This window comes from Cynocephalus volans, chromosome 1 (assembly GCF_027409185.1).
Source record: "Cynocephalus volans isolate mCynVol1 chromosome 1, mCynVol1.pri, whole genome shotgun sequence".
NCBI classification, from domain to species: domain Eukaryota; kingdom Metazoa; phylum Chordata; class Mammalia; order Dermoptera; family Cynocephalidae; genus Cynocephalus; species Cynocephalus volans.
Window position 1 is genome coordinate 282,183,301 of NC_084460.1, and position 26,748 is coordinate 282,210,048.

Below are 26,748 nucleotides of genomic sequence, written 5' to 3' on the forward strand. Positions count from 1 at the left end.
GGATCATCTTTGACTTCTCCTTCTCATTCACCCCTCACATCAGATAAATCATTACTTCCTAATTATCACTTGATTCCATCAACTTTTTTTCTTTCCAATCCAAAACCCTGGTTTAGGGCATCATTAACTTGCTTTGGATTACTGCAATAACTTCCTAACAGGTCTCACAGGATTACTCTGGTTCTTCTCTAACTTAGGTGCTATACTGCTGCCAGAATGATCTTTTTTTTTTACCCCCAAACATAAATCTTTTATCAAACACTTATTTGCTTAAAATAACCAAGAATTCCCTAATGCTTTTGAAATAAAAGTCCAAACTGCTAAACACGGCTTTAAGTCACACAAAAACCAGAGACTACTTAACCTTCTGGTCTCATCTTTTGTTTTTCCCCTTCAACACTATGCTCCTCCAGTAATGCAGATCATTCCGAACTCTTTTTAGGTCCACTAACTTGCTACAGCCTTTCTCATGTTTGAGCCCTTGTATATAATATTCCCTCTGGCTAGTGTCTTGAAGCTGTGAAACCTTACTCAGCCAGTCTTCCTGTTCCTTCCTCAGTTGATTCATGAGATAGCAGATCTGTTAGGTCACAAATATTTATTAAGAATCTACGATGTACCAGGCACTGGTGTAGAAGCTGGGGATACAGTCATAATTAAGGCAAGATGGCCCCTGCCCTCAAGAAGTTTAAGTGCAAAGGCTCTGAGATGAGAATGAATTTAGCATATTTGAGGGATGAAGAGAATATCGGTATGGCTAGAGTACACAGTGAAAGAGGGTGAGAGTGAAGATAGGTCATAGTAAGAAATGTGGATTTTTATATTAAGTGTACTGGGAAGTCACAGTAAGTTTTAAGTAGGAGACTGACATGGTATGATTTATACTTTAGAAAGATTACTTTAGCTGCTTCGTTCATGAAAAAAGGTCTGTAGGGGAATAAGAGTGGAAGAAGAGACATTAGTTAGGAATCCGTTACAGTGGTCCAGGTAAGAGAAGGAAGGTTAGAGTTACAGCCATAAAGATATTGATAAATGGTTGAATTCAGGACACATTTTGGAGGTACAGCTGACTGAATTTATTGATGGACTGAATGTAAGGTGTGAAGTACAACAAAAAATTCAAGGGAGACATGTGTTTTGGTCTGAGCAATTGGATAGATGATGGTGCCATTTCCTGATCAGGGAAGGCATAATTGGTGGGGATAGGGAAAAATAAAATCAGCCAAATGGAGATTTCAAATAGGCATTTCAATATACAAGTTTAAAGCTCAGGAGAGAGATCCAGGGCAGAGATATGAACTTGATATTTCATCAATATGTATAAAAATGGGACTGAGGCTATGTTAAAAAACAGTTCTTAATTTTAGAGATACTGAAATCCTTACTGATGAAGTGATGTAATATCTGTGATTGATTACTAAATAATCCAGGGGATAGGATGGAGAAATATATTAGGGTATACATGAAATAAGACTGGTTTTTTTCTTGGTAATTATTGAAAATAAATGATGTGTACACGGGGTGGGGGAAGGTTCATCATACTCATCTCTACTTTTTTCTTTGCTTAATATATTTTCCATACATTAAAAAAAAATTGCAGGAGAAGCAATGTCTTCAGGTTTCAGTTACAGTAGAAGGTGAATGGAATGGTGAGGTTAAAGAAACAGGAAATGCAGCAGTAGTGTACATCCAACTGGGGAATGTGGTAGCTAAAAAACAGAGAATCTACAGAAAACAAGGAAATAAAGTACTATACAATTTGCCCTCTCTAAAGCTGCTATAGTTGTAAACCATCTATGGCAATTAATGATTTTGATAATCTTAGTGTGTTCTCCTTTGTTAGAATAGATAATCTAGAACTAACCGTATAACTACCTTTGTTAATTTTAGGGAGTCACAGGACTAAGCAGAGAATTGAAAGGAAGAACTGAAAGCAGAAAATAAATCAGGAAGGGACAAAAGCACTAATATTAACCAAAGATATCTAAGGGCAGTGATTATAAGTTTAATAAGAAAAGGGGATTACATAAGAAAACTTACAGCACAAGGGAAAAAGTAATGCCTATATATAAAACCCATCAGCTTTTTGTTTCCAGTTAAATTGACCATGTACTAATTTTTGTTTTACTTGCATTAAAAAAAAAAAAAAAAAAAAATCAAAATTGAAGAGGCCCTGACTATGAGAATGAAGAAAATAATTTTGTGATATTCTACTATTCTCTTTATTTAAAAAATCCTAGGCTTAGTGCACTTGAAACACATTAGTAATAGATTTTTTTTAGATCTTGGGGCTATCAAGAGAGAAAAATTAGAATTGGTCACACAAAGATAGGAAAAATTCTCTACCTTAAAAAACAAACAAACAAACAAAAATCCTCAAAATACCCACAGTGCCAGGCAAAGAGGCTCAGCTCTGTTTTTCCTACTGCTAGCTTAAGAAATAACAAAATATGAATAAAAATTACCAAAAACAATTTCATATCTGTAGAGCACTTTACATTATATGTATATACTATCTAACATTCCACTCACAACATTCTAAAGTATGTCTGGCAGATCCCAGAGATAAAAAACCTAAATATCAAAGATGTAAAATTACCTGTTTGAAAATTCACAGCTAGTAAGTGGTACAGTCAGAGGTCTAAGACCTGACTTCTTAGTTCAGTGGTCTTTCTATCCTTATAATGGGATGAACCCAACAGAGGATGGATAATTATTTATATATACTGAATTATTTATATACTAAAACTTGGTACAAATTCAGATAATAGAAAAATAAACAATTTCTGAGATAGCAGTGGTGAGAAAAGTAACCAAAACCCAACATAAATACCAATTAAATGTACATAAGAAGAATGCTAACTTTTCTTCTGATGTATATCTAAAGAGATACGGTACACTTTACCACTAGCATCTGGATACTAGTCACAATATTTACTTCTCATTTTTTAAAGCTTTTTAAAATAAAGCATGAAAATATTATCAGCTCTCTTATAAAAATCCATCTTACCTCTCATTTTTTAGAAGCCATTTGTAACTGTAAGGCTTTGGAATACAGTTATGCTTTAACAAATGTTTACCTTCATTAATCCTACCTGGCTCTGTAACTGCTTTGGGCTTCTCAGTTTCCATAGTGTCTGGATTTTCAGGCATTTCTTGAATATCATCTTCTGCAAATCCAGTATCTGGGCTGCTGGTTGGTTTATCATCATCTTCATGACTAGGAGACGGTGAAGTTTCTCTCTTACTTATCTCTAAGACAGCTGCTAGAAGCTCTTCTTCGCTCATTCTATCAAATCCTGAATTTTCCAATTTGGATTTATCAGGCTCTATTCTGCATAATTTTGAATCCTGAAGAAGAGAGTTACTTTTAGAGGAAACTAGAATATCTACAAATATAGCAATCTTAATTAGAGTTTAAAGTGGGAACTTTATTTCTAAAAAGTTTCTTTGATGCTTTGGGTTATTTAACAATCAATAACAATAACTCACTGGCAAGCCTAATTTTAAAAATAATAACTAGATAAGGCTACATGATTACTTTTCTTGATTATAACATGTGCTAAGTATTTTCTTTGTGGAAATTTGAAAAATATATAAAAACAAAGTAAATTCACTCAAAATAGACTACTCAGAGATAATTACTGTAAGTATTTTCAGTGCATTTTCTTCCAGGTATTTACGGATTACACTGTTAATATTCTATCATTATACCAAACATTCCTTTTAAAAATTGACTGCTCTTATTCCTTTTTTTAACAAAACAAATGAGAAAAAATAAAAACTACATCAATATTATGTAAATACTCAGAAGTTATTTTCTAAGTAACATTCTTACATTTCTGGGAGAATTTCATACTTTTTCTCATCTCCCATTCAAAGTGAGCAACCACAAATTACCTCTAGTTTTGAAGTAAGATGGGGAACAACTCAGAATAAAAAAATAACTAAAATAATCTTATTTTAACAATAGGGAGGTTTAAAATAAAACACAGTAGCATGAAATGATGCAAACACCTAGAAAAGCTTAGATCTCCAAAGTGTCAATTAACTACCATTAAGTGTCAAGTTAGGAGATAATGTGGCTGTTTTCACACCCATAATTTAAACAATTAGTTTACTTGGTTGCCCTGTTAAATAAAATGTTTACTATGGTTTCCTGACATAAACAATTGCTACCAAAATAAGGCGAGTAATTACTTGAGCACCAATATGTAAAAGTAGCTCTGAAAGTTAACAGGAGAAAGTAATTTGTCTAAAACAACTTTAGTTTCCTAAAAGTCTTGATCTACTTATTAACAGATTGAATTTTGTAGCTACAGAAAGCACGTTCTTTAAAACTATTGTCTGAACAGATCCTTTAAGCTTACAACCTGTCTTGTGTATTTATTAAGTTTCCTGATGCTGGTTATAAAAGGCATTTGTTTGGACAGTAAGAGCTACACGAATCTTTGTCAGATGTTTTGATAAAAAAATACTTACTTTTTCTGTGTCTTCCTGCTGCTGTTCATTGCCTGACATTTCACAAAGTCTCTGACTGAGGGCCACTGAGCGTTTTAGCTCATCCTCACTGTCTGAATCAAGGCATAAAGCCAAGGAGTTCTTGGATTTAAAGTTGAATTTCCTGTAGTTTAAGAAAAAAAAGAAACTAAGTCTGACAAACATTTGTCTTTGTTATTCTTTTGATGCATAAATACCAAAGCAAAATGCTTTTTCACAATGGAAAATTATTTAATTGAGTTTTTCTCTGATTTATCAAGAGGTATATTTAAGCATTACCTTTGCCCCACTCCAAAAGAGCCATGCTTTGAAAACTGTACAACTCTTATGCTATTACATATCATCAGTAAACCAATCACTTTGCGCCTTTTTCTTTTAATGACTGGCCCCAATGAAGTCTGCTATTGTCTTTATAAAGTAAGTACTCTACTGAATTCATGCAGGCATAGCAATGAATAAATGTTTTTGACAAGTGCATGAGAACTAAATTTTGATCTTTTAAATTATGATCCATGCACTTTCAAAATAACAGTAACATTCCACTTATCCGCAGGTCAGATTTCTGGTAACCTCTACCTTCCAGAATACAGGGATTCCAAAGTAAGAAAAAAGTCTTCTGAGGGAGGCAGTTCCAAAGACCATGCACTTACAGGGACCCTTTCTTTCCCAGCAAATGGTGTATAAAATTGTATAGCAAGTTCATCAAAAAATGAGAGCTAAGAAATGAGAGAGAATAACCACAAGAAAGGGCAAAAAAGAACTACAAAGTCATTTAATGTAAAGGTAAACTGTCTTGTAATAATTAGGAGCTTCTGAGAGCAATATCATATTAAAACAGTGCAATAACTGATATTCATAATGCTGACTCTAAGTCAGTAAGATTTACTGAAATTATCTTCAGTGTATTTTATTTAAGAATACAGTATAAGGAATAGTGTAACATATTTTAGAAAAAATTTCATCCAAAATGGTTTAAAATTTTGAAAGATAAATGCTTAAAAAGGCAAGCTTCAGTTATATAAAAATTCATTTATGTGGAATACCAAATACCATTCTTTAATGATACCAGATAAGTAAGGTGTTACTGTGTTGTCTTCTAGGTGAGCTGAAAATAAACTAGAGGAAAAAGTGGTAAAGGTCTAAGAGTAAGAACTTTCTTTGATGGAAGTTAACACAAATTCATATGCTATACTAAAAAAAAAAAATTAAAATGGAAATTAGAGAAGTGCAGTTAATCTAAATGTAAAAACTGTACATAAACACAAAAAATGACAGCACCAAGAAATAAGAGGCCACAATGGAAATCAGGACTGCGTAGCAATGTAGATCAAAGAAAAGAGGCAAGTGGTCATTGATAAACTCAAACATAGTCTGTGGCTGAGAGCAGCCAGGATATCATTGCACTCCAGCCTAAACACTTGAATAGCCTCCTATTATGTGTTCAAAAGGGTTTTAAAATACCTTAGAAATAGCCAATTAGCCATCTTAATTCCTTATTTCTGATTTCATGCTCACCAACCAAACCTGAACACATTAATTTGTTTATATAGCTAAATACTTTGACAAAGGAGGGTGACACCTGGCTACTATTGCACCAGGGTCAAACGTGGCAAAGGACATTGTAGAACCAATGATATTCTGGTTCATAATTCAGCCTCTTTTAAGTTTGATCGGCATGACAAGTCTTCTAGGGCCTAATCATCCTTTACTGACCAACTTTCAAATTCTCATACCACTAGACCCTGGAGAACAGATGACCATGCCAAGGTTCAATGATGCCCAATGAAATAATTTCTTTCTTGCAACTAAGTGATTTGGAACATAAAGAGTGCATTCCATTAATAATTACTATATTCACAGAAGGCAGCTTGCCTGTAGCAATGAAAAATATTCATCCTGTAAATGCATCACTTGCTCACTTTCTAAGCAGCCAAGTGGTATTGCTCATTTGTATCTTGAGAACGGACAAGGGTATTCATATCGGTACCATTTCAGATTTCTAGTCATGTTAGTCATCTGGTTTTAATTGCACTGAAAAATAATTAACAGGAGGAAAAGAAAATAGCAGTTCCCAAATGTCATTTTATGGTTATATAAGCCCCCCCAAAAGCCCTTAAACAACAAAAGTGTCTCTGTTCTAAAAGTACTTTAGGACATCAAATTTTAAAGTCAAATGAGAACTAAGTCAATTAGAATAGTCTAATCAGGAACTGTGGTTCTAGGAAATCTTAGAGGAGATACATTAAAAAAAAAAAAAAGCATTTGCTTCCTTCCTTGGACAAACTTTTGGTCTTGAACAAAAAACATAATGCATTTGTAGAATAGCTACATTCCAGTAGTGCATGCTGTTTTCCTGTACCCTTTCAGAATACCTCCTACTCGGTGTTGAAAACCAAAGTCCCAGACTGGCTAGCAACAGGTAAAAAGATGTTTTGGGAGTCCATGCTTCTTTGAGGAAGGGTGCTTTAGACTAACAGGGGTTATTTTATCCCTCGAATCCCTAAAGTCCCTTGTCATCAGTTCATTTTTAGAGTTTTAGGATAAAATCATTACATATTAATAAATGATGTTTTGAGAAATTTTAAAACCACATATTGAGAGGATCGCCTGAACTTATTTCACTGTTAAAAACTTGTTATACCCTAAGCTATACTTTAAACCAGATTCAGAAAAATTCCAAAATATGGGTAAAACAGAGCAGTTATCATGCAAAAAGAGCAACACTATAGAAAAGGGAGGAGGGCAATCTTGGAGATTAGGGTAAGCCAAATCCTTAAAAATACAAATTTGGGGTACACAAGAAACATAACTCACTTTGAAGGTGTAGAAGGGCTGGTGATGCAGGAATTCACCATTTGAGAGACTTTCAATGGTCTAGAACTATCAGAAAATTAGAAAATATATAATGTATACAATTGCATTATTAAAGATACATATTTAACTTCCAATAATAATACTTTTTAAATGACTAGCAATAAAGGCCAAAAGAGAAAATGAAATACCATCTCTAGGCTTTCCCTGACCCAATAATTTAAATAAACAGCACTGGAAACAAAGTCAAGTGTAATGCATATGAAAAGAAAAACTAAAGGAAAATTACCTTGTCTCAGTTCTTTACTTTTAATCAATAAAATAATAATAGCTCTCATTTATTGAGGACTTACTAGATGTCAGGCACTGTAATAAGAACTCTATGTGGATTAACTCATTCAGTGTTCACAACCACCCTATTCTTTTCCCTACAGGTAAGTCAAAGAATTTGTCCAAGGTCTTAAAGCTATTAAATTACGAAGTCAGTTTCAGGCCTGTGATCGTAAAAACCCTACACTGATGGCGTGATATATAGTATTACTGCCATAAAGAGTAAATAGCTCTACCAGCAGAGGGCAGTTTGCACCAAGCAAAAACACTTATTACAAGGAAAAGCCGTAATGGAAAAAATGAGAAACACTTAAGACTCTGGACACATGACTTATTAGTAGTCTCTTGAGGACTTTAGTGTAAACTTATACAATGTAACATATATTTCAATTATAAATCCAAAGAGAAATCTGTTTTACAAAACTGCATCAATTTTTGTTGGCAAATGTTCACTCACTTTCTGAAATTTCTATTATTTCACGTTAGCCAAGAGTTATTAATTGTATGTCCTTAGGAAAATCACTTATTCTTCTTGGATCTCCTCTGGAAAAATTAAAGATTTGGACAAAATCTCTAAAATCCCCTTCACCTCTAAAGTTCTAGAATTTTTAAATTTTTTTTTTTTTTTTGGTCGTTTTTTTCGTGACGGGCACTCAGCCAGTGAGTGCACCGGTGAGTCCTACATAGGATCCGAACCCGCGGCGGGAGCGTCGCCACGCTCCCAGCGCAGCACTCTACCAAGTGCGCCACAGGCTCGGCCCTAAAGTTCTAGAATTTTATGATTCTATGAAACTCGTGTTCAAGAATAGAAACAACTACAGCATATGGCTCCAAAGTAATGCTAGTATGCAGAAAAACTAGCAACATTCAGAGAATTCCTAAGGTTTTCCCAGCATACATGATGGAGCAAAACAAAGTAAAGGTTAAAGGTTACTTCTTTTCCCTTTGAAAATTTTCTAGGTGGGCCGAGCCCCTGGCGCACTCGGGAGAATGCGGCGCTGGGAGCGCAGCAACGCTCCCGCCGCGGGTTCGGATCCTATATAGGAATGGTCAGTGCACTCACTGGCTGAGTGCCGGTCACGAAAAAGTCAAAAAAAAAAGAAAAAGAAAATTTTCTAGGAGCCACTGAAGTTCTTCCCATTGGTGATAACACATTTACAAAGACACATTCTATTTTGGGGGCTCCAGCATAACATTTAGCACACTGTTTCTCAAATTTGCATCTCCTGAAGAGTCAACTGAGATATTTGTTAAAAATACTGACTCCCAAGCTGTATCCCACATCTACGGAAGCAGAACTTCCAGGGAAAGAACATAGGAATCAGTATTTTTAGTATCCATGTGACCCTTAAGATCACCCGAGTTTGATTTATATTCCCAAAGTGTATCAAATTGTCTTCTAGTGGTTTAAAAGAGTAAGAGTATTCCCTAAAAAAGCACCTCATTACGAAAGGCAGCTAATAAACTTGGAAGAATTTTGTTTAAGCATTTTCTTCAATTACTTCAATCTGGCAGTAATTTAACACTAAAATTCCAAAATAAAGCAAAATTAAAATCTCCTCCTTGGTCTGATTTTTACCTGAGAGTCAGGTTATCTAGTTCAGTCATTCTTTGATTGGATACTAAAGCTTTTCAATTTCAGGAGGGAAGGTAAAGACACTCTCTCTGAAGGACTTACATTGCCATATGTGTACTCCAACCAAGGGTAAAAGGTGGTTTTGTATTTTCAGTGCAATGAGATGACAGAGACAGGTATCTTGGAATGATGACTTGCTGCCCAATCTTGTTGTTAAGTGAGAGAGCCACGTTGAAGCTATATCGTTTCAAATGAAGAATGAGTATCCTGAAAAACAGGAGATGACCTTACTAATTCATACATAATACAGGTAACTCTCTTATAGATTAAAAGAGATCACTCTAACCATGTTAGACAACTTTTGGTTTAAAGAATAATTTGGCCAAACTAAAGATACTTCAAAGAACATTTACTGAATGCCTGCTATGTGCCAGGCATTGGGCTAGGTACTAAGCATACAAATAAAAACAAAACACTAATACTAGTGGATTAATAAGGTTTGAGTAAAATACTAATGTTCCCAGAAAAAAACTCCAATAAATAAAACAGCAGAAATGAATAGTAAATTTTTAAATGCTGGTATTGATGATGAGTTAAAAACCTTTAAATTATTTACTTCACTGTTATATAGTTAAAAAAGAAATATGTGTTATATAATCACTATAGGTAAAATAATTTCTATTAAATTAAAATGCTACATAGCCCTAATGTTTGATGGTGAACATTAATTATTTCAAGATAATTTTCGACAAGAATTATTCTCTTATTTCAGGAGCACTTTCTCTGGAGAAAGCTAAGAGAGAAATGAAACACTTCCCCTACCTAGACAAAAATACAAAACATTACATGCTAAATTTGGGCAAATTTGGTCTGGTTTTAAGGGATTTTAGCTCTTTAGAAACACTGAATTCTTTTTGGTTTCTATTGTGGTAAACTTTTCACCTTTTGTACAGAACACAATCTCTGCCTGATGGATTAAATATATTTCACAGCCCACAAGAACACTTTAAAAATGGAATTTCATAAATCTTATAGGAATAAACTTCAGTTCTAGGCGAAAAAAAAAAGTCTGATCTATGAAAAACTGTTTCCTCTCTTACCGTATATGCCTTCATCACAGAAGCCATAAACTCAAAAATTTGTAAAGTTAGCGATTGTGCATTTCTTTTAAAAAGCATGCTAGAATTCACAACCTTCAAAAATTCACAAGCTGAGTGAACACAAGGACCCAAGTGATGTGAAGAGACTAATCGTAACCAAAAGGCAATATGAAATAGGAAGATGATAGTCAAAATCACCAATCGCAAAGATGAGGCGGACTAAAAGTAAAAAAATTAATATAAAGATACCAGGCCCTTCAAGAACAAAAGTAGAATGACTTTGAATATTATAACGAACAAAAATTGAACAAAGCTTATCATTAGGGTTTAAGATACAGAGGCTTCTATTTCATGTAAGTTTGGAATAAATCAACCTTTAATACAGTGACTTACCAGAAAAAAGAAAAACAAGGAGAAAAATTCCCCTCACTGTACATTTTTTCCACTTGAAAGACCAAATAGAGAATGAGAACGGGAAGAGATATTGAGCTTGCAAAGTCAAACAAGTCTTTTTAATTGTACACTGGTTTCCTTAGTTAGTGACAGCTGGTAATAACCAGTCCTTTGCCTTAAGATTTCTTCTTCCCACCCTCCTGACTCAAAACACTCGTAAATAGAAAAGAACAAAGTCTTTTAAGTAAAAATATGGACTATGGTCAATATAATACTACTACTATGGTTTATAAAGTCATTTCTTTAAAAACAACTCATTTTCTAAAAAGGAGTAATTATGGAACGTAAAAGAACTAGTCTCTAGGGGCTAGGTTCCAGAAACTCCACACTTACTCATAGAAAACTGAAGCTAATAAAAGAAAGTAAAGTACCACATAGATACTTAATGTTAATAATAACCTTATTTGTGGTTGAGATCTATTCTTGGAAAGAGCTAAAAGCTATCCTATAACCACATTATAATTTTTGTAACTAACTTGGTTTTATCTTTGTTTATACAGAGCTAATACAGTATAATTTAATTTCACTCCTAAATCAGAAAATTTGTCTTATGATTATGGGAAACTTACTAATGTATAAGATCCTCTGAAAAAAAAGAAGGTACAAACTGCAAAAAATTACTCTTCCTAATTTATTTTCATGTTTATGTGTCTGTAGCAGATTTTTACTTAAGGTTTGAGATAGGAAAGGGAAACTACAGCACAACAAAGGACAACAAATTAAAACTGAATGTTACACATTACTGAATTAAAACTCTACTAGCTAGTCCCTATCATTATTCCCAAGTCTCAGCAACTGCATCCTATTACTGCTATCTTCTTGAGACTCTCAAGACTCTTTTCCTCTTCAACACTCCAAACCCTCTTCCTTTCTTATGCAAGAGCACTCTAGCTCTCCATCCTCTACATTCTTCACATCTCGGCTTTGCTGACCTTCTTTAGCAATCCATTCTGTAAGCTTTACTTATTCATTAATATTTGTACGTACTTAAAAAAGAAAAATTAAAGAGCAATTAAATTTACCTGGGAAGCCTGTTAAATTTGTGCCTGACAAGAGCACATTTCCCACCACATTTCTCACAAGAATATTCAAGTTCTTCTGCCTATAAAAAGAAAAATAGAAAAGCATAAAGTTAAATCAGTATTAACCCATTAAATGCAAATATAACCTTTTCTAGTCTTACTAGTTCAGTGGAATGAAACTGTCATATAAATTTTCAAGTATATTTGTATTTCTTTCGTATTGCTCTAAATGCTTCCATTTGTCTGTCTCCTTTTATTCTTACAGATGTGTCAATTTTAAACCAGTTTAAATTTTGTGTCTACAGCCACAAGCCTTACTAAATTAAGACCTAATCCTCAAAATATAGTTGTCTTATAACATTATGCCCTATTTCAGAACTCCTAATTTCCTTTTTACCAAGGAGACATCTCAATTCATAAGAGTAACCAGACTCTAAAATAGCAGATTCTCAACCTTTTCCCCATGGATACACACGAATCACTACCAAGAGTATATCCAGATTTTAACATATGGCCTTAACAGAGATAAGATCTCATCCAGGTTAGGTGGAGTTCCTGGACTGTTAGGTGTAACTCTACCCCTTTCTTATGATGGAATTCAGCCTTCTGATGACAGCCCACTAAAAACAACTGCTCTAAAAGGACCAAAGTCTGGGGTAGATATCATTACAGAGAGAAAACTAAAACAGAAAATCCTTTCAAAAATTGGGATAAAGATTCATCAGAAAATCTTTGAAGTCTATGATAATAACGGAAATATTAAAGGATGACTAAAGCAAAAGGAAAGCAAAGTATTTATCTTCAGGTGAAGCTGAATGCATTATTTAAAGAACAGAGTTTTTTTTTTTAACCTAAGGAAGATAACCCTGCCAATTTGCTACAACAAAACAAGGACCACTATTTTATTTCTATAGCGTATAGGGGGATTCTGGTAAATTTCCACCAGTTAAAAGAACTGCTATACAACAGGTCTAATCATGCCTAGAAACATTCTGAATATCTGTAACAGTATAGCACAGACACAATTATTTAATCTACAGCTTTGGATAAACATAATTCTTCTATCTTGTTTCTAACAGGGTACATACAGCCTAAGGAAAAGCAAAGAGTATTTTTTCATTCCTCATATCTTAGTATACCAACTGACATAGTATCTCCAATTTTAATTCACATTACCAAATTTTAGCATATGTCATTTCAAATGCTTTAAATTTATATTTGTTTACAAATAATGAATTGCTTCTAAGTTTGTCTAAAACCTTTGCCATTGAGTTAAATATATAATTTATTTAAGCAATCAATCTTCTTCTTCAATGACTTACAATTAGATTTCATCAAGCTTTTAAAAATAAATATTTATAAATACTTCTCACTTGTTTTCCATGCAAATAATTTTGTTGAAACTCTGCCTTGAAGAAACCAATTTCAAATACAATATCTATGATAAATAAATTTTAGTTATGTGAAAATATCAAAGATATTACTTACCCTAAAGAAAAGATCAAGAGAATCTTGAATTGAACGAGGAGGGAGTGGCTTTTTCCTACGAGGCAGGTCGATGGAGAGATCATTAAACTGTTCTCTTTTGGGAATAATCTCTCCACATCTGTAAGAATAAAAGGAGACAAATGGAAGCATTTAGAGCAATACAAAAGAAATGCAAATATACTTGAGAAACAATGTTCCCCCACAGAACTCACGGTACTTGACACACGATGAGTAGGCATAAGAAATATACAACACTTAAAACTTTTCTCATGTTCACTTTTTTTTAAGTGTAATTTAACTTAATTTATTTTTGAAATTTTTATTCTCATGCTTACTTTAACCCATATTACTTTTTTTTTTTTTTGGGCAGCTGGCTAGTATGGGGATCCAAACCCTTTGGTTTTATAACATAACCCGTACTAAATTAATGCAGACAAAACCTCAACTGCAAGTATTTAAGTACTTCCTTAAAATGCTAACTTTAAAAATTTTACATTTAAAAAAACCCCCAGACTTTAAAACACTAAAGTACAGCGTACATAGAGAAAAGTGAACCAGTCACACTGCTCAGCTTGATGAATTATCAGTTAACACACCCATGTACTTGTCACACAAATCAAGAAACAGAACACTATGAACTCCCTAGAAGCCCCTTTACATAGCCCTTCCCAATCACTACTCCCTTCTTCCAAAAGGTAACTATTATTCTGACTTGCAATACTATAGTTGAGTTTTGCCTGTTTTTGAACCTTATATAAACGAATCACAGTATATTTTCTTTTAACTAGCCTTTTTTGTTCAGCATGACTGTAAGATTCAACCAGGCCTGCTACACAACTGTAGTGCATTTACACTGTTGTCTAGTACTAATCTGTATGAATATTCCACAATTATCCAAATTACTACTGATGAACATTTGGATTGTTTCCAGCTTTTGGCTATATGAACAATGCTGCTTTGAAAATTCTGTATTCTTGGTGTACATGTGGGGCACTTCTGTTAGGTAGCAGAATCATTTGGTTGGATATATGCTAATAGAATTTTTAAAAATGGGCTCAGAGATCAAAATACCATATTCAATTTACCTGGAAGCAAATTTATTTGTTTTAAATAGTTTTAGTTGACTGCTTTTCATTTTGTCTTCTTACCAGCATTTCTAGTAATATTTAATTTTGTGCCTCAGTTCCCTATTGCCACAACTGAAGACTGGGGAGCATAAAAAGAATCTATTTGTTCTTCGTTCAACAAGTATTTATTGAATGCCTTTCTGAAAGGCAGAATTATAAGATGACCCTCCCCTTTGTATAATTCCATCCCTTTTGAATGTGGGTAAAACCTGTTATGATGATGAACTATCATGCCTATGATGATGTTACTTTGCCTGGCAAAAGGGATTTTTCAGATATAATTAAGGTTACTAATCTCAACTCTGAGTTAACTGAAAAGGAGATTATATGGGTGGGTCAGATTAAATCACATGAGCCCTTTACATCTAGGTCTAGAGGGCAGAAACAGAGGAAGTCTGGGATTAGAAGTCAGAGAGATGTGCTCCTGGTAGCCTGGAAGAAAGCAAATAGCACTGTTGTGAACTGCCCATGGAAGCCACATGGCAGGGAACTGCAGGCATTCTTCGGGAAATGAGTGACCCCAGCTGACAGCTAGCAAGAAAATAGGAACTTCAGTCTTAGGACTGCAATGATCTAAATTCAGCCCACAACCGTAATGAACTTGGAAGAGGATCCTGGACTCCAAATAAGAGCACAGCCTGAGCAACACCTTGATTTCAACCTTGCGATACTCTGAGGAGAGAACTCAGCCACACCATGCCCAGATTGCTGACCTACAGAGCTGTGAGATAATAAATGGGTGTTGTTTTAAGACAATAAGTTTGAGGCAATTTGAGAAACTAATACGGTCTCTTAAATGCCAAGAACTGTTCTAAGCACTGGGGCTATAGCAGTGAATAAACCAAGACAAAAATACCTCCCTTCATAAAGCTTTCACTATACTGGGGGAGAGAGACAATAAAACACAGAAGTAAAATATATAGCAAGTTAATGATACATGTTAAGGAGGAAAAACACAGTAGGGAAGAGGGAAGTAAAGGATCAGAGGAGATGGTTGAAATTTCGGATAGGGTGGAAAGAAAATGCCTCACTGAGCAAATGGCCTTTACAAAAAGACCTAGAGGAGTGAGGGCACTAGCTATGTGAGAATATGGGGATAGAGAAAATAGTAAGCGTAAAGGCCCTAAGGCACCGGGATCCTCAGGCATTTTTTGAACAAAAACAAGGAAGCTAATTTGGTTGAAACAAAATGAGCAAGGGGAAAAGAGTGATAGAAGAAGCCACAGAGTTAATGGTGGGGAAAGGGGTGCTGAGAGGCAGATTATATGGCCTTTTACAGGCTACAGGTTTTTTTAATTTTATGAGAAGGGCTGACATGAACTTATTCCATTTTAAAGGATCACTTTGGCTAATGTGTTTAAAAGAGAGACATGGGCAGAAGTGTGGAGACCAGTTTAGAAGATGCTGCAACAATTCAGGCAAGAGATGATAATGGCTTGGAACAGGGTGGTGGCAGTAAAGGTGGTAAAAAAGAGGTCAGATTCTGGATATATTTTGAAAGTAGTGTTAAAAAGATTTGCTGACATACAAGATGTGGCGTGTAAGAGTAAGAGAAAGAGAAAGAAAATTGTCAAGAAATACAGCATAATTTTGGAATTGTCATTACTGAGATAAGACTGCAGAATGAGATTTTGAGAGGTATTTTATGTCCTTAGTTCCAGATATTTTAAGTTCTTCAAATGAAGAATTCATAAGAATTCTTCATATTCAAGAATATATTATAAATGCACTGAATTTTCTTATAACTGAAAAGCAGTCAAATATAATAGTTTAAAATAATAAGTATATTTGCCAAACTAGCCAAACAAGCCTACAGCCAGATGCAACAGAAGATAAACATGCAAAATTACAATTCATAACATATACGGATTCTTCCTTTAACCAGAAACTAGTTCATATTTAGAGTACTGTCCTAAAGAAAATTACTAATAAAGCAACCAAGGCGAGGTCTTCAAAGAGGTAGATGTACTGTTGCTGCTGTGGCCTCACAGAACTTTATCCACCCCCAGTTGCCACACCTTGTGCCACTGCCTAGCCTGGCACTTGGTACACCTATATCCTGTGACCCATGCCATTTATGGCACTGATGCACATACCTCAACCGTGCACCCACCATGTGGGTGCCACACAGTTAGTGCCTAACAATGTTGGCATAGTACAGCAGCCACTGCTTTGATATGGTCTTCTTTCTTCCTATACTGCCTGAAATGATTCCACCACCCACCTGCCCAGACATGTCTGAGGGAGGTGGTGGGCTGGCAGTGGCCATTTCCACATAGGCAAGTGAAATTTTCCTATCAAAAGAAATATGAATGGTACTCCCACAATTCAATGAAAAAATAACAATTGAAAACTTTGATTCTCTTTCTGATTTGCCCAAATTTTGTTTGGAAAGTGCATTAGAAGGAACAGATACAGATGGCTATCATATTAACTGCTGCTGGGCTCTCTGGCTTTTACAAGGAGATGAACTATACTTGGAAGATCCAGACTTTTTCTTCAGAAAATCATCTATCCATTGGGGGAAAAAAGACATGAAAGAAGGCAAGAAATGTTACAGACTATCTTTATATTATATTATCCACATGAACAAATTCTAGTCAAAAACGCTAGAATGTTATAGTTGAAAGAGCCCTCAGTGAAGACTATCATTTTGAGCAGGCTAAGAGAAACAGATATGGAAAACAGAGAATTGGAGAACCAATATATGGATTTTGAATATTTCTAAAGAAAATCCCAGAACAAATGGGAGAAAAGTAGTATTTAGAGAATAGTTTTCTTGACAAGCTAACAAAAACACTATCTACAACCTAAGGAACCAACAAACAAAGAAACCAAACAGTAAATCAGAAAGCAAGGAACAAAAGACACCTAAGACAACCAAACAACCAATAAAATGCTAGGCATAAATCAACACCTTTCAATAACAACTCTTAATGTTAAAGGCTTAAATTCCCCAATTAAAAGACACAGACTGGCTGACTGGATCAAAAAGCAGGACCCAACTATATGCTGCCTACAAGAGACCCACCTCACCCATAAAGATTCACACAGACTAAGAGTGAAAGGATGGAAAAAGATTTACCATGCAAACAGAAAAGAAAAACGAGCTGGAGTGGCTATTCTTATATCTGACAAAATAGACTTTAAACTAAAAACCATAAAAAGAGACAATGAGGGACACTACTTAATGATAAAAGGACTGATCCATCAAGAAGACATAACAATCATAAATATGTACGCACCCAATGTTGGAGCAGCCAGATTTATAAAACAAACTCTATTAGACCTAAAGAAGGAAATAGACACTAATACCATAATAGCAGGAGACCTGTATACCCCACTGTCAATATTGGACAGATCATCTAGGCAAAGAATCAGCAGAGAAACACAAGATCTAAACAATACTCTAGACCAATTGGACATGGCAGATATCAACAGAACATTCCATCCAACAACCTCAGAATATTCATTCTTCTCATCAGCACATGGATCATTCTCCAGGATAGATCACATATTAGGTCACAAATCAAGTCTCAACAAATTCAAAAAAATTGGAATTATCCCATGTATTTTCTCAGACAATAATGGATTAAAACTAGAAATTAATAACAAACAAAACTTTGGAAACTATACAAACACATGGAAATTAAACAGCATTCTACTTAATGACATATGGGTCCAAGAAGAAATCAAGCAGGAAATCAAAAAGTTTATTGAAACTAATGAAAACAATGATACATCATACCAAAACCTGTGGGATACTGCAAAAGCAGTATTGAGGGGAAAATTTATTGCATTAAATGCTCACTTCAGAAGAATGGAAAGATGGCAAGTGAACAACCTAACACTTCACCTTAAAGAACTAGAAAAACAAGAACAATCCAATCCTAAAGTTAGCAGACGGAAAGAAATCATTAAGATCAGAGCAGAACTGAATGAAATTGAAAACCAAAAAACAATTCAAAAGATCAACGAATCAAAAAGTTGGTTTTTTGAAAAGATAAATAAAATTGACAAACCATTAGCATGGCTAACAAAAAAAAGAAGAGAGAAGACTCAAATAACAAAAATTAGAAATGAAAAAGGCGATATTACAACTGATTCATCTGAAATACAAGGAATCATTCGAGACTACTATAAACAACTATACGCCAACAAATTTGAAAATCTGGAGGAAATGGATAAATTTCTGGACACACACAAGCTCCCAAAACTGAACCGTGAAGACGTAGAAAATTTGAACAGACCAATAACAATAAAGGAGATTGAAGCTGTTATCAGAAGGCTCCCAACAAAGAAAAGCCCAGGACCAGATGGATTCACAGCAGAATTTTACCAAACATTCAAAGAGGAATTGACACCGATTCTTTACAAACTATTCCAAAAGATTGAAACGGACGCAAATCTCCCAAACTCATTCTATGAAGCAAACATCATCCTGATACCAAAACCAGGTAAAGATACAACCAAAAAAGAAAACTACAGGCCGATATCCTTGATGAATATAGATGCAAAAATCCTCACTAAAATACTAGCAAACAGAATACAGCAACACATACGAAAAATTATTCATCACGATCAAGTGGGATTCATCCCAGGGATGCAAGGTTGGTTCAACATACGCAAATCAATAAATGTGATACACCATATTAATAAACTCAAACACAAGGACCATATGATCATCTCTATAGATGCTGAAAAAGCATTTGATAAAGTTCAGCACTCATTCATGACAAAGACCCTCTATAAGTTAGGTATAGAGGGAAAGTATCTCAACATAATTAAAGCCATATATGACAAACCCACTGCCAATATCATCCTGAATGGGGAAAAGCTGAAAGCTTTTCCTTTAAGAACAGGCACTAGACAAGGATGCCCACTCTCACCACTTCTATTCAACATAGTGTTGGAAGTACTAGCCAGAGCAATCAGAGAAGAGAAGGAAATAAAGGGCATCCAGATTGGAAAAGATGAAGTCAAACTGTCCCTGTTTGCAGATGACATGATCCTATATATCGAACAGCCTAAAACCTCTACAAAAAAACTGTTGGAATTGATAAATGATTTCAGCACAGTAGCAGGATACAAAATCAACACACAAAAATCAGTAGCATTTCTTTTCTCCAATAGTGAACATGCAGAAGGAGAAATCAAGAAAGCCTGCCCATTTACAATAGCCACCAAAAAAATAAAATACTTAGGAATTGAGTTAACCAAGGTTGTGAAAAATCTCTATAATGAGAACTACAAACCACTGCTGAGAGAAATTAGAGAGGATACAAGAAGATGGAAAGATATTCCATGCTCTTGGATTGGAAGAATCAACATAGTGAAAATGTCCATACTACCCAAAGTGATATACAAATTCAATGCAATCCCCATCAAAATTCCAAAGACATTTTTCTCAGAAATGGAAAAAACTATTCAGACATTTATATGGAACAATAAAAGACCACGAATAGCCAAAGCAATGCTCAGCAAAAAAAATAAAGCTGGAGGCATAACACTACCTGACTTTAAGCTATACTACAAAGCTATAATAACCAAAACAGTATGGTACTGGCATAAAAACAGACACACTGACCAATGGAATAGAATAGAGAATCCAGAAATCAACCCACACACTTACTGCCATCTGATCTTTGACAAAGGCACCAAGCCTATTCAGTGGCGAAGGGACTGCCTCTTCAGCAAGTGGTGCTGGGATAACTGGATATCGATATGCAGGAGAATGAAACTAGATCCATACCTCTCACCGTATACTAAAATCAACTCAAAATGGATTAAGGATTTAAATATACACGCTGAGACAATAAAACTTCTTAAAGAAAACATAGGAGAAACACTTCAGGAAATAGGACTGGGCACAGACTTCATGAATACGACCCCAAAAGCACGGGCAACCAAAGGAAAAATAAACAAATGGGATTATATCAAACTAAAAAGCTTCTGCACAGCAAAAGAAACAATTCACAGAGTTAAAAGACAACCAACAGAGTGGGAGAAAATATTTGCAAAATATACATCTGACAAAGGATTAATATCCAGAATATATAAGGAACTCAAACAACTTTACAAGAAGAAAACAAGCAACCCAATTAAAAAATGGGCAAAAGAGCTAAGTAGGCATTTCTCTAAGGAAGATATCCAAATGGCCAACAGACATATGAAAAAATGCTCAACATCACTCAGCATCCAGGAAATGCAAATCAAAACCACATTGAGATACCATCTAACCCCAGTTAGGATGGCTAAAATCCAAAAGACTCTGAACGATAAATGCTGGCGAGGCTGCGGAGAAAAAGGAACTCTCATACATTGTTGGTGGGACTGCAAAATGGTGCAGCCTCTATGGAAAATGGTATGGAGGTTCCTTAAACAATTGCAAATAGATCTACCATACGACCCAGCCATCCCACTGTTGGGAATATACCCAGAGGAATGGAAATCATCAAGTCGAAGGTATACCTGTTCCCCAATGTTCATCGCAGCACTCTTTACAATAGCCAAGAGTTGGAACCAGCCCAAATGCCCATCATCAGATGAGTGGATACGGAAAATGTGGTACATCTACACAATGGAATACTACTCAGCTATAAAAACGAATGAAATACTGCCATTTGCAACAACATGGATGGACCTTGAGAGAATTATATTAAGTGAAACAAGTCAGGCACAGAAAGAGAAATACCACATGTTCTCACTTATTGGAGGGAGCTAAAAATTAATATATAAATTCACACACACACATACACACACACACACACAAACTGGGGGGGGGGGGGGAAGAAGATATAACAACCACAATTATTTGAAGTTGATACAACAAGCAAACAGAAAGGACATTGTCGGGGGGGAGGGGGGGAGGGAGAAGGGAGGGAGGTTTTGGTGATGGGAAGCAATAATCAGCTACAATGTATATCGACAAAATAAAATTTTAAAAAAAAAAAAAAAAGTTAATGGAAAAAAAAAAAAAAAAATAGAGAATAGTTTTCTTGAGATTAAAGAAAAACCCAAATCTTCAGATAAAGATTTGGTCTATCATGTTAAAGGCAAAAGCAACAAAAAGTGTGAATACCTATATGTAAACTAGTAAAATTGTAAATTTCAAAAATAAAGAATACCACACATTTTCAGGAAGAAAAAGAAAAGATTACCACAAAGTCAGGTTTCTTTTGAGTGTCAGCATAACAGGATAAGATGAGGTGGTATATATAACACGTTGAGGGGTAAAGGCTGTGTGTGTCTAAATAATTCTGTGTTAAGTCACATATGAAGTCACAGAAATAATTTTCACTTACAAACGGGCTGTGAAGAATTCCATTCTTTCTAAAAAACTATTCAGAGATGTACTATACATGACTAGAATATTAAACAAAATTAAACCTTTTGAGCAAAGTACATGGTATAGAGTCCTGTTAATGAGTACGGAAATTAATAAATGGAAAAAGTAAGCCAATAATTATCGTGAACATGATTGCAATGCATTGTAAAAGTTAAAAATTATTCCAATTTTGACCTATTTTGTAAAAAAATATTTTTAATAATAATTTGGCTGAACAAAATAAGCAACTAATAAGGAGGGGGTCGTCTCAGTGAAAAAGAAAACAAGGATTCCAAACAACTCAATATTGCACACAGCAATGAAAAGAAAAAACAAAACACTGTGGATCAAATTGTTTATTCAGTACTAAAGCATATAACAAAGCATTTAAATTCTCCTCAGTTCTCATCCTGCCAAACATTTTTTTTGTTTTGTGGCTGGCTTGTACTACACCTTGGTGTTATCAGCCCCACACCCTAACCAACCAAGCTAACCAGCCAGGTCCCCCACCAAGAATTTTTATAGAAAGATAATGACTCTGAAAAAAGAAATTTGGTGTAATCTGTGGGTTTATGTTTTCCCCATGACATAAGAAGGAAGACAAGAAGTCACAGAAATTGCCATAAAGAATTAAAAGGGGGAAAATCTTAGAGACTACTTACGCTTTACAAATAATGGAGTGCTGAACCTCAAATTCCAAATTTGCACTAACAGGGCAAGTGTATACTTTAGTAGCTGAAATGTCTGGCAAATTTTCTTCTCCAGGAACAGGTTCAGTCTTCCAAGTTTTATTTAATTTTTCCATATCCTCTTTCAGCTGGTCTAAGCACTGACTTAAAAATTCATGAGCATCCTAAGAAGACAATAATATCTTTAATCATATCAAAACATTTCTAATCACAATAATGGCTTATTAACATTGTGATTTATACAACTAAAGCACTTGGAAGTCAGTAACATACACAAACAAGGTCAGATTTATTCTAATAAGGATTTGGGGGTACATATTTTGTGAATAAGCAAATGACAGATTTTATATTCTTAACTATCAGTTGTATTTGCATACATAAATAAATAAATGACTCACTTTGTTTAAAAAAAAAAGTAATTTTTCTAAAATAGACTTTGTAGCTAACGCAGCCCAAGTTTTTGCACTGGCAAACCACATCTATATATTAAAATGATAAAATACACAGAACAGTCATAATGAACTTTAACATCACCCCTCAGGTTTTTCAACCCATGATGAACACACACAAAACTCATTTTAAAGTAAAAATCATTTCATACTCCCTTATCTCTAAAACATTTAAAAACAATTAGCACTCACATTCTGCATATAACCAGAGAATCTCTCTGCTGTAGCTGAAATGGCATTTTTGACCTTCTTGAGTAAATCTTTTTTGGTCTCTGAATTACAGATATCTTTTTTGACAAGCAAGTGTGCAAAGCGTCTGGTAAAACAAAAGAGACAAGGTTAGCATGTTTTACAAAACACTGGATGGCATGATATTTTAAAGACTACTAACAATGGCACATAAAATTTCAAATATAAGCAATGAGCATTCATTTCAAATATAAGCATTCTATAAGCAATGAAGTAAAAAGTTATTCAGAAAGTACATAACAATTACCTGATAAGTGCATTGAGTGGAATTTTCTTCCATGGGATACCCTGCTTAAGCAAGTCATTTGCAAATGACTGAAGTGAAAATAAAGACTGTAAAATTGCATTCATATAGCAGGTATTTCCCAAATTGGAGAAGCTGAAAATGAAAGAAAGAGTGCTTTAGAAGATAATAGTAGTTCCTGAAATATGTTCAGTATAGCAGAGGTTCTCTACTTTAGCATGCATGAGAATCACCTGGAAGGTTTGCTGAACTACATATTGCTGGACCCCAATTCCAGAGTTTCTGATTCAGGTCTGGAGAGAGTGGGGCAAAAATGTGCATTTCTAACAACTTATCAGATGATGCTGATGATGCTGGTCTGGGGATTATACTTTGAGAATCACTGCATTATAAGATTATAACAATAACTTAGTTTCATCTAATGGAAGACTGCACATTTTCAAATAAATGCTAAGCATAACTGGGGACTTACCCAAAGAGGTATTTATTCTTATTTATAATTTTTTCACTGAGATAACTTATTCATTTCTCTTACATAATATGCCCAGAAAAGGAACCATTGGGTCATAGGTTATATGTGTTTAGCTTTAATAGGTACTGCCAAACATTTTTCCAAAGTACATATTTATTTTAAAACTTTTTATTTGGAAATATATTTAAGCTTTCAGAAAAGTTACTATAATATTCTTTATCGAGATTCACCAACTGTTAAACTTCTATACCATGTACTTTATCATTTAATACCCCTCTATTTTTCCTGAACCATGAGAGTGAGTTGCACACACCATTCTCCTTTAGTTCTTCAGTGTATTTCATAAGAACAAGAACATTCACTCATATAATACAGTACAGTTACCACATTAGTAAATTTAACATTGATACAATATTCTTATCTAATATATTTTCTTTAATACAATTTTGTCAATTACCTAAGAATATTCTTTATAACTTTTTTTTTCTCCCTTAAATACAAGATTCAGTCCTGGATCAAATAATGTTTTCATATCTCTTTAGTTTCCTGTAATCAGGGATAAATCCTCAGCTTTTTCTTTCATGACAATGACATTTTTTGAAGAATATAGTCCTCCCCAGCCCTGTTTTTAATGGACTGTTCCTCATATTGGATTTTCTATTTCCTCATGATGAGATTCAGCTCAGGTTGGAAGAGTACATAGTGATACTCTGTCCTTCTAAAGGCATCACATCCAAAGATGCATGATATTCTTGGTAATGTCAGATTTGAGTACCTGCGAGAACGTCTACTTTTGACTATGAGGAAGTAACAGGATCTGGAAGTACCCTCCCACCATAAATGATGAGAAAACTGGACAAAATGTAAAAAATAACTATTTTTAGATACTGAACAACAGCCAAGGCTAAAAGTATGAAAAAGAATGCAAAGAAAAACATTAAATAGGTATAGAAATAGAAGATTTTAAAAAGACCCAAATTAAACTTTTAGGGATGAAAAACACACAAAAATTCACTAGATGGGATTAATAGCAAGTTAGACATTGCAGAAGGAAATATCAGTGAACTTGAAGTCATAGCAACATAAAATATAAAAAAATGAAGTTATCAATAGAGAAAAGACTGAAAAAATGAACAGATTATCAGTGACCTGTGGGACAATGATTACATTTACTATCATATACAATTGGAATCCAGAGGAGGGAAGGGTTAGAAGAAATATCTGAAAAACTAATAGGTAAAAACTTTCAAAATCTGATAAAAACTAGAAAACCACAGATCCAAGAAGCTCAACAAATCCCAAACAGGATAAACACAAATCAAACTGAAGCAAACCATAATAAAATTAATAAAAATCAGCAATAAAGAGAAAATCTTAAAAGCAATGAGAGAAAAAATGCCTCAGAGCCTTCAGGCAAAAAGAGGAAATCACTCACAGGGGAAAAGGAGTAAGACTGGCATCAGACTTCTGAAAAGCAAATACAAAGCAAGGTAACAGTAGAGTAGCCTCTCAAGAAACCTAAAGAAAGAAAGCATGAGCTAAGATTTTATATCTAGCCAATCTACCTTGCAAGTTACCGAGGTAGAGAAAAAGTTTCGAATGTGCAAGAACTCAGGAAACAAAGTACATAATTGGAGAGCTAAGACTAAAATAAGATTAAGGCCATAGACTTCTAGTTAGAAACAGTGCAAGCCAGAACATAATGGCAAGATATCTTTAAAATGCCGAAAGAAAAACACTATCAAGCTAGACTTCTATATCCAGTGAAAATATCCTTCAAAATTAAAAGTGAAAGACTTTTTCTGACAAAATCCAAGCGTATTTGTTGCCATGAGACATGCACTATAAGAAATGTTAAAGGACATTTTTCAGGCAGAAGGAGAAAACAACACCAGATGGAAACTTGGATTTACACAAAGAAATGAAGAGCACTAAAATGGTAAATATGTGGGAAAATATAAAATACATTTCTCTCATCTTTTAATTTCTTGAAGTACTACCTGATTGTTTAAAGTAAAAACAATAAAACTGAATTATATACTTTAAGAGGATAACTGTATGGTACATGAATTATATCTCAATAAGGCTATTAAAAAACCATAATAGTGTATTGTGGCATTTATAGCATGTAGGATATATGACAACAGTAGCATAAAAAACGGGGAGGGGGGGCGGCAAAAATGGAGATAAAATGAACACAAAGGAAAGAAAGTAAAGAGAAAAGTGGAACAAACAACAGATGAAAAAAATAGAAAACGAATAGCAAGATAATAGACTTAAAGCCAGCCTTATCCATGATTGTGCAAAATATAAATAGACTTCAGAAAACCAATACTATCAAGGACAAAAAGGAGCATGATAAAGACATAACGATAAAGAAGGCAATTCATCAAGAAGAATTTGATACAATCCTAAATGTATACACACTGAAAACAAAGCTATAAAACACATAAAGTAAAAACTGACAGAACTGAAAAGAAAAATAGACAAATACACCATTATAGCTGGGGATTTCAACAATCCTTTTAAAAAGTGTTTGATGGAATTTAACATTATCAACCAACTTGATCCGATATTTATAAAACTCTAACCAAAAAATGCAAAATTCACATTCTTTTCAAATACATATGTAATATTCACGAACATAAACAATATGTTAGGCCAGAAAACAAGTCACTACATTTAAAAGGACTGAAATTGTACAGACTATATTGCCTGAGTATAACAAAATTAAGTTAGATATTCTGACAGTCACAGTGTGTCTGGTTTCTCCACTGTATAGCTAATGGTATTTCTCTTTCAACATACAAATGATCTATGAAGAAACGTTTTAAAACTATGCAAATATCCTGTACACAGTCAATATCTAACCTCTGAAGCATACACTGAAGATTTTTGCCCAAACCAATAT

The 26,748-nt window shown here is 34.3% G+C and overlaps 1 protein-coding gene across 3 annotated transcripts in view; it reads right to left on the reverse strand.

Moving 5' to 3' along the window:
* Nucleotides 1-26,748, reverse strand: part of USP37 (ubiquitin specific peptidase 37) — a 112,160-nt gene that overhangs the window by 13,184 nt on the left and 72,228 nt on the right. For 2 of the 3 annotated variants that reach the window (XM_063104220.1, XM_063104214.1), the window contains exons 10-18: nucleotides 23,369-23,500; nucleotides 23,065-23,188; nucleotides 22,397-22,587; nucleotides 13,281-13,398; nucleotides 11,793-11,872; nucleotides 9,320-9,484; nucleotides 7,315-7,380; nucleotides 4,483-4,624; nucleotides 3,096-3,351 (exon numbers count right to left, since the gene is read on the reverse strand). In XM_063104220.1, the coding sequence (XP_062960290.1) occupies nucleotides 3,096-3,351; nucleotides 4,483-4,624; nucleotides 7,315-7,380; nucleotides 9,320-9,484; nucleotides 11,793-11,872; nucleotides 13,281-13,398; nucleotides 22,397-22,587; nucleotides 23,065-23,188; nucleotides 23,369-23,500 (1,274 nt within the window). The remainder of the gene's footprint in view (nucleotides 1-3,095; nucleotides 3,352-4,482; nucleotides 4,625-7,314; nucleotides 7,381-9,319; nucleotides 9,485-11,792; nucleotides 11,873-13,280; nucleotides 13,399-22,396; nucleotides 22,588-23,064; nucleotides 23,189-23,368; nucleotides 23,501-26,748) is intronic. The other variant, XM_063104225.1, reaches the window with a different exon arrangement.